This window comes from Cannabis sativa, chromosome 7, assembly GCF_029168945.1.
Source record: "Cannabis sativa cultivar Pink pepper isolate KNU-18-1 chromosome 7, ASM2916894v1, whole genome shotgun sequence".
In the NCBI taxonomy this organism is placed as follows: Eukaryota; Viridiplantae; Streptophyta; class Magnoliopsida; order Rosales; family Cannabaceae; genus Cannabis; species Cannabis sativa.
This window is the reverse complement of record NC_083607.1, coordinates 1,380,894-1,393,572: the sequence shown is the minus strand read 5'-3', so window position 1 is coordinate 1,393,572 and position 12,679 is coordinate 1,380,894. Positions and strand designations below refer to the sequence as shown.

Sequence of the window (12,679 nt, the reverse complement as noted above, 5' to 3'; positions counted from 1 at the left end):
GAAAGTTTGATGGTACGGACAAATTTGTGAAAACCATAAGCGATTAGGTTGAATAAAAATGTAAACTTGGAAGAGATTAGAGGAAGATGATGAAGAAATTGGAGGCAGCTACCATTGAAGAGCGAGAGAAGGAATGGTTTAAGGATTTGCGGTGATGAATACGTTATTTATAGATAGTATATGGGCCCAATGGACCTGTAATGTATTGATGGGAGGGGTAAGTTGAAAAATACCACTTTTATTAATCAATTAATCAAATTTATCTTTAATTTTCTATTTAATTGAAACATACCTCTTTTTATATATATTGTACCTAAAATACTCTGACATAAGAGAGTTACATGGACAGTATCTTGAAGTGACAAGGGTAAAATTGGTATAATATCTAAAAAATGAGGTAAAATGATAGACTTTAAAAAAACTGGTAAAAATAAAAGAGGACAATATAAAAAGAGTATAGAGTATAATTTTCTTAATGGAAGAAGAAGAAGCAGTCCATTAGGCTTGTTTGGGCTTTTTTACTGACGAATGGATGGGCCGATTAAAACTCGGAATGCCCAATGACTAGACCAGTCCCGTCAATAAGTTACAGGCCCATTGGGGCCATGTACTATCCTATAAATAAAGAGGAAATTACACTTAGTATGGGATTTTAAAAGTTCTTATGATAAATATGGCACATTTAAGTTTGGCCAATTTATATGGTATTTTTTTGTTTTTAGGTTTTTGTATGGTATTTGATATGCCATATATATGTAATTAGGTTTCTAAATCCCATATTTACTGTTTTTATTTGTTTAGGAAGTTTTATTTGTCATTGATGCCGGAAAAGTCACCGGAGTTTGCTACCGGTGCCGGAAAAGTCACCGGAGTAGCGGTCGGTGCCGGAAAAGTCGTCGGAGTTGCTGCCGGCGCCGGAAAATTCGTCGGAATTGGCATTTTCGCCGGAAAAACCACTGAAAAATCACCAAGAAACCGGTTTCTTAAAGTCTAAGAAACCGGTTTCTTGGTGATTTTTCCGTTGACAATGCCAATTCTGACGACTTTTCTGACGCTAGCAGCTACTCCGGCGACTTTTCCGGCACCGACAGTAAACTTCAGAAAAGTCATTAGAATTGGCATAGTCGCCAGAAAAATTACCAAGAAACTGCTTTCTGGTTTCTTGATGAAGAAACCAGTTTTTTGGTAATTTTTCCGGTAATTTTTCTGACGACAATGGCCTGACAAATTTTCTAGCGTTGGTAGCAACTCTGACGACTAATACACCGACAGCTACTCCGGTGACTTTTTCAGTACCAACAGTAAACTCTAGGAAATTCGTCAAAATTGTCATTGTCACCGGAAAAATTATCGGGCTAATCACCAAGAAACTTGTTTTTTTTCGGTTTCTTGGTAATTTTTTTATATTTTTTTTCTCTATTTGGTTGATTGATGAAACTGGTTTCAATTATTTTCAGTGTATATCATTTTTGTTTTGTTTTCATAATCTTTATTATTGTTGTGTAACAAAATTAGTTCCTTGATGAAGAAACCACTTTCTTGGTGAAGAAACCAGTTTCTTGATGAAAAAACTACTTTCTTGGTGATTTTTCTAATGATTTTGCTGGCGACAATGCCAGTTCTGACGACTTTTTCTACGCCGGCAATAACTCTGGCGATTTTTCCAACACCAGGAACTACTCCGGCAACTTTTTCAAGACCGACATCAAACTCCAGAATAGTCGTCGGACTTGGCATTGTCACTGGTAAAATTACCGAAAAATCACCAAGAAACCGGTTTCTAACATCAAGAAACCGGTTTCTTGGTGATTTTTCCAGCGACAATGCTAATTCTGACGACTTTTTCTACGGCAAAGAACTCCGGCGACTTTTTCGGCACCGGCGGCTACTCCGACGACTTTTCCGGTGCCGACAGTAAACTCCGGTGACTTTTCCAGAGTGACAACTTCGGCAATCTCTATAGTTTTATTTGTTTTATTTTTTTAAAAAAAATAAATATGAAGGGAATTTTAATATTTTTTATAGTAATTTAATTAAGTTTTTATTTTTTATGAATTTTAAATTCAGATTTCTTTTTAATGTTTTGTATGGATTTTTTTAGAAAAAAACCATATTTTTAGTTTGATTGGTTAGATAATGCCATATTTAGTGGTATTTACTTTTTATGCCATATTTATCATAACCTTAATAATTTTTCCCATATTTTTGAAAATAGCCCATAATAATATTTCATAAAAACAAATAGTGATCGATTTTGATTATATATATTGGTATGCTATATGGATTTTAATAGCTATAAGTTATTATAATAGGTTTTTGAGAGTTGAATCGGAGTAGAGCTTGTACATTTCGAACGACGAAACTGGAAAGGGATTTGCTGGGTAGCTTTTAAGTTATTATATAATGTGTTGAACAATATTCCATGAAATTATATAAAATTACTAATACTTGTTGTTTTCTTTGCTGTCACTTTTTTTTGTTTCATATTTATTTATCATTAATTTCTTCATTATATATACTTATATATACAGTAGAAGCTCTATCCAAGAATACACTTGGGACCAAGTAAATTATATTCTAATTAGGAGGTTATAACTAAATAGAGTTACACTAGAAAAAAAATTAAAAAACCAAAAAATATCAATGTAATAATAATAACAATAAATAATCATTAATACTATATCATAATAGAAATATTTTAGAGTAAATATAATTTCATACATGTATTATAATTTAAAATAAAATTATTAATTTTACATAAATAAATTTACAAAATACATGTATATATTTTATTAAGATGTAATTATTCTTATATAGAGGTATACTTTGTTAATACGGGACTTAGAAAATGTATAACTAATTACAATTTAGAGGTTATTCTTATTTATAACTGGCCCAAATCGGGACTTGATTTTTTTATAACAAATTAGAGGTTATTCTTGAATAGAGTATTCTTAAATAGAGGTTCTACTGTATATATATATTGTGATATCATAAGGCGTTTTGGTGTTGTGAAGTGAACGAGTGTGGTACTCTAGCCATGCATACGTAATGGTGGTGCATGCCATGTGTCGCGGATCTATTTGGACACCCCTAGTAGGCGGAACGGGCAGTACTAGTTGCTCGCACTCCAAGCTAGTAAGTCAGTCTAAACACGTCTGTGTACATGTCTCGCATATATTAAGTGAAAGCATGAACAAACAAAGACCAATCTTACGCTAAATATATAGACAAATAACATGTAATTGCCCAATAAAAACAGCAAAATAATCATCACAATAAGTATGGATAAACATTGCTGACCCCTCACAATGGGATTTCAACAAGAATATATATGATTTCCATTAATGGTTGCAGCTCAAAAATCTTGAAGCTTTTGTACTTACGTACTCGTTGAGCTACATCGCAAAAATATTAGCTATTTAATTTATTTACACACTCACATAGTTGTTATACACCCTTATAGGTTTAGGGCACTAATTATAAATGATATTCTAGACGATAGTAATTATTAATGGTGGAAATACTTCCATTAAAATGCTAAATATTTTACACAAAAAATACATCCAAGCGACTATTCTACCACAATATTTAATGGAGTTTTGTAACTACTCTTACTCCTAATACTTATTTAAATAATATCAGTGTCTAATGGTTAAATAATGTAATTTTTTAAGTTTCAAAACATTTTTTAGAATATTATAATTTATTGTAATTCCTCACATATTACAATTTGTGTTTTATTATACTATATAATATAATCTCCCAATACATTTTATATACCATGTCATAATTGTAATCTTAATATTATATTATTTAAATCACACATATTTTTATATATTAAAAGTGCTTATCTAATGACATTTTTTGGTTTCTTGGTTTAACAGAATATACTTTAAAAATAAAAGAATATTCTGTTAAATTTAATTTAATCTCCCGTTAACAAATAAACCCAATAATTAAACCCAAAAAATTAAATAATATTTTTTTAAATTAAAAAACATCGTATTAAAAAAAATATCTTAGTACATATCTCTCTACTTTGTCGCTCTCCATCCTATTTTCTCCCAAAGACCGTTTGATTTATCTATGCAGAGACGGAGCCAAAGAGAATGAAATCCTAGAAATGGTTTTGGAATCAAATGTCAAATGGGAAAATATGGAACTTATTTCAAAAAGAAGAAGTCGAAGAGGATGTATGCAGAGACGGAGCCAAAGAGAATGAAACCCTAGAAATAGTTTTGGAATCAAATGTCAAATGGAAAAATATGGAACTTATTTGAAAAAGAAGAAGTCGAATTGAGGATGAACAAGCAAAAGAAGGATAAGAAGTTCGAAAGGTTAATAGTAAAAGAGAAAAACTATCTTTTTGAATGGTCATCTACTATTGTCAAAAAATATTTGTACCCTTCGACAGATGGTGTAGGATATGGACCCCATATGTCGAGGTGTATTAGATCAAAAATTGCCTTAGAAAAATTATTATTAGATTGAAAAGGCAATTTCTTTTGTTTTGCCAAGTGACAAGTGGGACAATGAAAGGGAATAGCAATTTCATGAGAAGAATGTAATTGTTTATTGATCTTATTTGTTATCAATACAGAAGGATGACCAAGGCGATTGTGCCATTGGTATTGATTTTGTTGTACATTACATGAAAAAAGAATACTAGGTGCAAGTTGGACAGCTTGCTTGAGGTAGTAAAGTTTGCCATGTCTCTTAGCAATCCCAATCCTCGATGTCTGAGAATGTCCCTGTATTATACAATCATTAGAAGTGAATTTTACTATATTAGAAGTGTTGTCTAATAATGCATGAACTGATAAGAGGTTGAATTTGAAACCAAGGACATATAAAACATTAATTAATTACAACAGTACCAACCTTTTTAATTTGAACAGAGTTTCCATTAGGTAAATTTACATATTTTCCATTGTGTACATTAGTGAAAGATTGAAAGCATTGTAAGTGAGCACAAACATAATGGGTTGCCCCACTATCAATGATCCAAGAAGTGAAAGAAAAAGGGTCGAATGTACCAGAAAAGTTGTTGGCAGCTGGTGTGTCAACAGAGGTGGAAGCATCTGTTGTAAGTTGGAGTTGTTGAGTTAACATATTGATGATTTGTTGGCATTGAGAATTGGTAAGTTGAGACTGGGAGATATAAATGCTAGGGGTGGGAATCTGCATGGTTTGAGGAGCCCGATTTGTTAAATTCTGGTCTGGTTTTCTTGAAGTTGAGGGATCAGTTGGCTTTCGAGTATATCCTGGAGGAACACCATGTAAAAAATAGCATTTGTCCTTATAATGCCCAGGTTTTTTACAGTGGGTACACATTGGACGAGGCTTTTTGTTTCTTAATTGAAGTCTGATTAGAAGTAGGGGCAGGATCTGTGTTGTTGGCTGTTGGTGTGGAAGTAGCAGTGGCAGCAAAGGTGGGGATGGTTCGATGGCCAATGGTTCTTTGGCGTTCTTGATGGACAGTCATTGAAAAAACTTTGTTGAGAGGGGGACAAGGGTCAAGGAGTAATATCTGGTCACAGACAGCATGGTAACTTTCATTAAGTCCTTTAAGAAACTGAAGGACTTGATCATGGTTAGTATGATCTTGGGATTGAGTTGCTGCAGCACAAGTGCAGGGAAGTTTTGGCCTCAATTGATGAATTTCATCCTAAATGGCCGCGAGTTTAGTGAAGTAAGAGCTAACAGAATCTTCCCCTTGATGAAGATAAGTAAGGGTTTCATTGAGCTCAAAGATTCTTGGCCCATTTCCTTGATTAAATCGATTGTGTAATACTGTCCACATCTCAGCAACAGTGTCAAGGTACATGATGCTGCTTTTGATCTCAGGTGAGACCGAATGTAAGATCCAAGACATAACCATTTGGTTACATCGGATCCAAGAACCAAAGAGAGAATCATTAGGAGGGGGTTGAGGGAGTGTACCTTCAAGAAATGGAGTTTTATTGCGGGCTCCAATGGAGATCTTGAAGTCTCTGTGCCATGGTTGAGAGTTTCGATCTGTAAGAATTGGAGAAGCAAGAACGAGCCCCGGATGGTCTGCATTACTCAAATAATAGGGACTTCAGATGTCCTCGTAGGCAGGACGATCAGGTTGAGTTTGTTGAACAGGTGGAGGAGCTGGTGACTGAGCTCGATTGTTGTTGTTATCAGCTGAAGTCTGAGATGGTTGGGGATCGATTGGAGCAGGGGCATCGACCACGGGATTGGTGGAAGTAGCCGAGATAGTTGCTCGTGTCCTCACCATGGATGAAAGTGTGAAAAAGCTTGAAGATTTAGGCAATTTCTTCTGATATACCATATTAGAACAGAGAAACTGGAGAAGAAGTATTTTTTATTATTCTGTGTTGAATGGAAAAATACAATGGAGAGCCTTATATAGGCAGAAAATGAATACAGAGAGATAATAGAACCAACTAACATTACTGACACAATCTAACTAACATAACCGACAATAGAGTCTAACTGATTCTATAACTAATTCTTGATACGTCACCCCTCATACTTTTACTTTATGTAGATATATAAATATATAGATTCGTTAAGAAATATATTTATGGAATTAATTTTTAATTTTCTTATATTATGCTTATTATATTTTTACATTTCATGTAGTAATTAATTAATGTAGAGGGAGTGTGATGTTAGACTTTTTATTTGGGCTTACATTAAGTTTTATTGGTTTTATTAAAACTTGGGTTGATTGGATAGTTCTTTGCTGCGTTAGCCCATATTGTTGGTGATCAATTGTTAATGGGCTTAGCATCTGTGTGTAAAGTCTAGGTGAAGCAGAAGTGTGGGCTTTTCTAGTTAACTGAAGCCTTTGATGAGCAGGCCCAGTCCAACTAGGGTTTTGTAGCTAAGTCCCCTCCCTAACTCTATAAATACATATTGTCTCATCACAATTGTATACTTTTTGATAATCAGATAAATAAACTGCTTCTGATTTAGAGATCTAGGGAGGAAGACTTAGTAGATAGTATTGCACTATCAAAGTGGATTAATTGCTGTGGATCAAACTGAGATAATTGCTATGGATCAATCAGGTACACATACCTATTCATTATATCTTATTATTGTGTTCTATGTTATATACAAATAGATCTTGAGTTTATTATTAATTTTTCTAACATGTGGTATCAGATTGCCAATTGTATATGATTTAGAACCTATAATTTGTATAACCATTAATATGTATATGTTAATTTTCTTCAATTACATATTAATTTGGTAATTATTTTCTGTTAATTTTTTCGTTGTTTAATCTTAAATGTTTAGGGGTTTTATTTATCATAAAATTCTCTTTCTATTGATATCTTATATTACTAAAATCATTTAGTAAATTAGGAGAATTTTAAGATTAAATTTTTAGGGTTTATGTATTTTTTTTTTTTACCAAATTAAATTTGGGTTTTTTGATTCAATTGTTTCTACATTAAAATTGATGGTGCAAATCTCATTACCAATTGATTTAAAATGTTTCTACAAGTTTGATTTTTTGAATTGGATGACACACATAGCCAAATCGGGCTCTTTTATTTGTTCTTAGTTTTCGGATTGTGTTCAATCCAATTGACACATTTTTTTGTCCTTTACATCCGAAATTAATACCATAGATTGATAAAAAACTTCGTCCCAAACAAAACCCATCAAAAATCGCAAGTTTTTGTCGCGTTTTTGGCCGGAAAACTGCTCCGACCCGCCTGTGCATGAACCGGGTCGCGTGACCCGCATCTGGATCCGGCTGGAACTTGAAGATGACTCCCAGCCGCAAAGCCCACTCGCGCAGGAGGCGCGTGGGGGCGCGTGCGGCCACGTGCGACGTCGTTTTTCGACGTTTTTTTTTTCCAGCATCTTTAAAATTTAATTTCTGATTTTTCTATGATTTTTAATTAATTTTTTGACTCCGTTTAATAATTATTATTATTTTAATGATAATTATGTAGTTAAAAATTATTAAAAATATTTCTTTTGATGATTTTTCGAAATCTGTCAATCATAGAAAATTTTTTTGGGTTTCTTCTCGTTCCATATGACATAGTCACTCTCTTATTTGATTTATCTTGACTATGTAATCTCCACCAATATTCTTTCTTTCACATTTTTCCATTATTTGTTGTTCTAAAATTTTAAAACTTGATTGTTTGATGTAAAAATAATGTGTTATGGTGGACACTTTATTTTTTTATTATCAATATATTACAAGCAATTTATATATAACTTTTTAGAAGTTTGGTTGAAAATTATTAAATTTTTAATGATTATTTTATCACCAAATTTCATATGTTATAGAAAACATTTATTTTGGTTGGCTATATGTGTAATTACTTGCCCAACGGTAGTAGTTATATATATTAGTTCACATTCCATGAAGTGAGTTAATATTAAATGTGTATATTTTAATTATTTGCCCAAAGGTAATAATTTAAATATATAAATTTATTATTATTTTTTGCTTGAATTAATACATATTTTTAAGAAATTTATTTGCCCAAAGGTAATAAAATTCTTAAATGATATGTATTTTTTCTTTGTTGTTAACTTCATGAAGGTAGATCATGTGTGTGTTATATTCTCACCCCAAAGGGGAGTTTATAATGACCAGTTGACTCTACAATATTTTCTAATGCATTGCTCATATTGCTTATTCAAGTTTTAATTTTTTAGATTTTTTGGTCTCCTTTTTTGCGAACAACAATAACGTTTTTATCTGAATTCTGAATGCTTCCAACTTTAAGACATGGAAACGAAATGTGAAAATTACTTTAGGCATAATAGATTTGGACTTATGCTTTCGAGAAGAAAAATCTGCTGATCTTATTCTAATATCCGAATTGTTGCCCAAAAATTCTTCATGCACATTGGAAAAATTCAAATCATCTTAGTCTCATTGCTATGAAAGTTCAATTCCATAACATTCTTTTGATGGTTTGCCAAACACCTCAAATACTAATGAGTTTTTCAAAGTAGTAGAAAAAACTATTTCACACTAGTGAAATCGCTAAAGCTGGACATCTTATGGATGAAATGGCAACCATTAAGTATGAAAAATCAAAAGAGTGCGGAATTTATTCTGAAAATTATTCATGTTCAGTCCGAGTTGAAAGATCATAATATTCCTCTTCCTGACTTTTACACCATTCTTTAAGTTCTTCATGAACTCCCTACCTCTTTTAGCTTTATCAAGACTGCCTAAACACTTATAATAAAGCATGGAGTGTTAGTGACCTTATTTCTCAGTGTGTAGCTGAAACAAGCAAGCTAATAGAATGAGAAGAATGAATCTTCTCACTTTGTTTCTCAACTCAAGCCCAACAAAGGATAAAGAAAATATGAAAAGAAGCAACCACAACCAGGGGCTAAGGGATCTCAGAAAGCCAAGTGAGAGGGAGTCAATGCTTACAGTGGACACTTATATTGGAGTTGACGTTCTTTATGTTGGCACATTAATTCTTGAATTACAGTTTAGTGTTCAGATTGTTTTGAACAGTACTTTATTGATTCCTACTTTTAAAGTAATTCAGTTTCGCTTCCGCTTTTAGTTAAACAATAATTTTCTTTTCCTTTTGCCAATTATAGTGTTGACATTATGTTTGACTATGAATAATTGGAAACTGTTTTTACTCTGATATTCTTTTCAAATTATCATTGACTTCCTTAGCTTCCTTTTTCAATATAGTGAATATTGTGGATAAGAAATCTTATATTAAGATAACATACTTATTATTATGGAACGATAGATTGGGTCATATTTCTAAAGAAAGAGTTGATCGATTACTTCTAGCTAAAATTCTTCCTCCTGTTAATGCTTCTGGCTGGGATACTTGTGCTGATTATACTTGTACAAAATTGACTACTACGTTAAGGATACAAGTATGTCATAACTTTCAAAAATGATTTTTCTCTATATGGCTTCACTTGATTCAAGAAAAATCCAACGCTCTTGATAAAGTTAAAATCTTTCGAAATGTTCTTCAGAAACAATTATGAAGAGTCATCAAAGTTGTTCTTTCAGATCGTGGAGGAGAAATTATGGTTGTTATTCAGAAAATGGACTACGCATGAGGCCTTTTGCTGAATATTTTCTCGAAAATGGTATAGTTGCTCAATACACTATGCCTGGTTCACCTGAGCAAAATGGTGTTGCTGAAAGGAGAAATCGCACTCTCATGGATATGGTTAAAGTATGATGAGTAGAACAAATCTTCCAGAGTTTTTATGGGGTGAAGCACTTATGACTGCAACTTATATTTTAAATCGTGTTCCGAGTAAATCTGTTCCCAAAATCCCTTTTAAGTTGTGGACTGGGCGGAAGCCTAGTCTGAATCATCTTCGTGTATGGGGTTGTCCAGCTGAAGTAAAGATTTATGATCCTAATTTGAAAAAGTTAGATCCGAGAACAAATCGTTATTATTTCATTAGTTATCCAATGCGCTCAAAAGGCTATCGATTTTACTGTCCTACTCGTGGTACGCGAATTGTCGAATCTCAGACTGCTAAATTTCTGGAATTTGATGTTGCTGACAATATTCCTTCAATATCTCTTGAAATGACGGAGTCATCTAAAGGAATTTTTATTCCTATATCTTTTTCAAGAGATGATAATAATAGCAGTCTTATTCTTACTCTAGTTGATATCACTCCCATTACTGATGAATATATTGCTCCTAATATCTAAGATGACGAGGGTCCTATTATTGATGAGGAACCTATTATTGAAGAAGGTTTTGTTGTTGATGAGGGTCATGTTATCAGAGAAATCTAATTGTGGAATATGTCATTCAAAATGATGGTCAATAAATAGAGGTTATTCCAGAAGTACCTCCTATATGGAGATCTCAAAGACAAAAGATGTCAATAAGGTGTGATGATAATTTTATTTACCTTGGAGAAGGTGAATGTAATCTTGGTCATTTTGTGAAACCTCTCACTTATAGTGAAGCACCTAATTGTCCACATTCTTCAAAATGGATAGAAGCTATGAATGATGAGATTAAGTTCATGGACAAAAATAATGTATATGAGGAAGTTAGTTCTATTACATGATGGTTTCAAACCAATAGGTTGCAAGTGGATTTTTAAGAACTAAAAGGGATAAAAAGGACAGATTGAAAGGTTTAAAGTGCGTTTAGTGGCTAAAGGCTTTACTCAAAGAGAAGGTATTGATTACACTGAAACTTTCTCACATGTTTCCACTAAAGATTCATTCAAAATTATTATGGCCTTAGTTGCGCATTTTGATTTAGAGTTGCATCAAATGGACGTTAAAACTGTTGTTCTGAATGGAGAATTGAGTGAGCAAGTTTATATGTCTCAACCTGAAGGCTTCGAGGAAAATAGAAATGACAATTTAGTTTGCAAATTGAAATGATCTATTTATTGTCTCAAACAAGCATCTCACCAGTGGTACTTGAAGTTTGATAAGGTTGTGACACTGTTGGGTTTCATCGAGAACAAGTTTGACTAGTGTATTTATATGAAGATCAGTAGGAGTCATCATATTTTTTTCTTGTTCTTTATGTAGATAACATTTTACTTGCCAGTAGTGATTTGTCATTACTAAATGAGACCAAAAGTTTTCTGTCTACCAATTTTGATATGAAAGATCTTGGAGAGGCATCTTTAGTTTTGGAGATTGAGATTCATCATGATAAGAATTGAAAATTTCCTGGCTTACCTCAAGAAGCTTACATTAATCGTGTGCTCAAAAGGTTCAACATGGATTTGTGTAAAGCTGGTTTCGTTCCTATTTTGAAAGGGACAAATTTACTAAGCAACATTGTCCCAAGAACGACTTAAAAACAGAAGCAATGAAGAATATCCCATATGCAAATGTAGTAGGGAGTTTGATGTATGCTTAGGTTTGCACTAGACCTGACATTGCTTTCATGGTCGATGTTCTTGGGAGATATTTATCTGATCCTGACCATGATCGTTGGGTTGCAGCCAAGAAAGTTTTGAGATATTTGCAAAGAACAAAGAGTTTTATACTCGTGTATAAGCATGTTGACAATCTTCGAGTTGTTGGGTATTCAGATTCAGATTTTGGTGGTTGTGTAGATGATTTAAAGTCAACTTCTGGCTATATTTTCACTTTTGTTGGTGCTGCTATTTCTTGAAAAAGTGTTAAATAGACTTTAATCACATCATCTACTATATATGTTGAGTTTGTCGTATGTTATGAGGCATCTTTGCAAGCTTTATGGTTAAAGAATTTGATTTTAGAGATACGACTAGTTGATTCTATTTCCTCTCCTATACTAATCTATTGTGATAATAATATTGTTGTTTTCTTTTCAAAGAATAATGAGATTAGTAGTGCTTCTAAACATATGGAAAATAAAGTATCTCACTATTAGAGAATTGGTCAAGAAAGGAGACATTGTGATAGAATATTGAAAGACCAAGTTGATGTTAGCAGATCCTCTAACCAAAGGATTAAGTGCCATATTGTTTGATTACATGTTGTTCATATGAGCACTTTATAATCTTTTGTTCCTTTGGGTTAGTGGGAGAGTCTTATTTTATCTTTTGAGATTACATTTATATGTAATTTACTTGTTGATGTTATGAACTACTTTGTGGGCCAATACCTTTTTGATTATTGGATGTTTATGCTTTCAGTTAGGCTTTGTTATATTCTCGAGAATAATTGAAT

At 32.8% G+C, this 12,679-nt stretch overlaps 1 protein-coding gene across 1 annotated transcript; it reads right to left on the bottom strand.

The window, feature by feature from the left end:
* Positions 1 to 5,320: 5,320 nt before the first annotated feature.
* Positions 5,321 to 6,322, bottom strand: LOC115697655 (uncharacterized). The gene is made up of 3 exons (XM_030624739.2): positions 6,109 to 6,322; positions 5,798 to 6,060; positions 5,321 to 5,671 (listed from the first exon to the last, which is right to left on the bottom strand). Exons 1-3 carry the CDS (start codon positions 6,320 to 6,322, stop codon positions 5,321 to 5,323), a joined length of 828 nt encoding a protein of 275 aa, XP_030480599.2.
* Between the last annotated feature and the right edge of the window lie 6,357 nt (positions 6,323 to 12,679).

Bases quoted from the DNA above. Each gene is read 5' to 3' on its own strand.
- LOC115697655 (XM_030624739.2), bottom strand. From the start codon at position 6,322: ATGGTATATCAGAAGAAATTGCCTAAATCTTCAAGCTTTTTCACACTT. The intron at 6,061-6,108 runs GTCCTGCCTACG...TGAGTAATGCAG, and splicing joins TCAACAAACTCAACCTGATC to ACCATCCGGGGCTCGTTCTT. The intron at 5,672-5,797 runs GTATTACACAAT...GCGGCCATTTAG, and splicing joins CTGTTGCTGAGATGTGGACA to GATGAAATTCATCAATTGAG.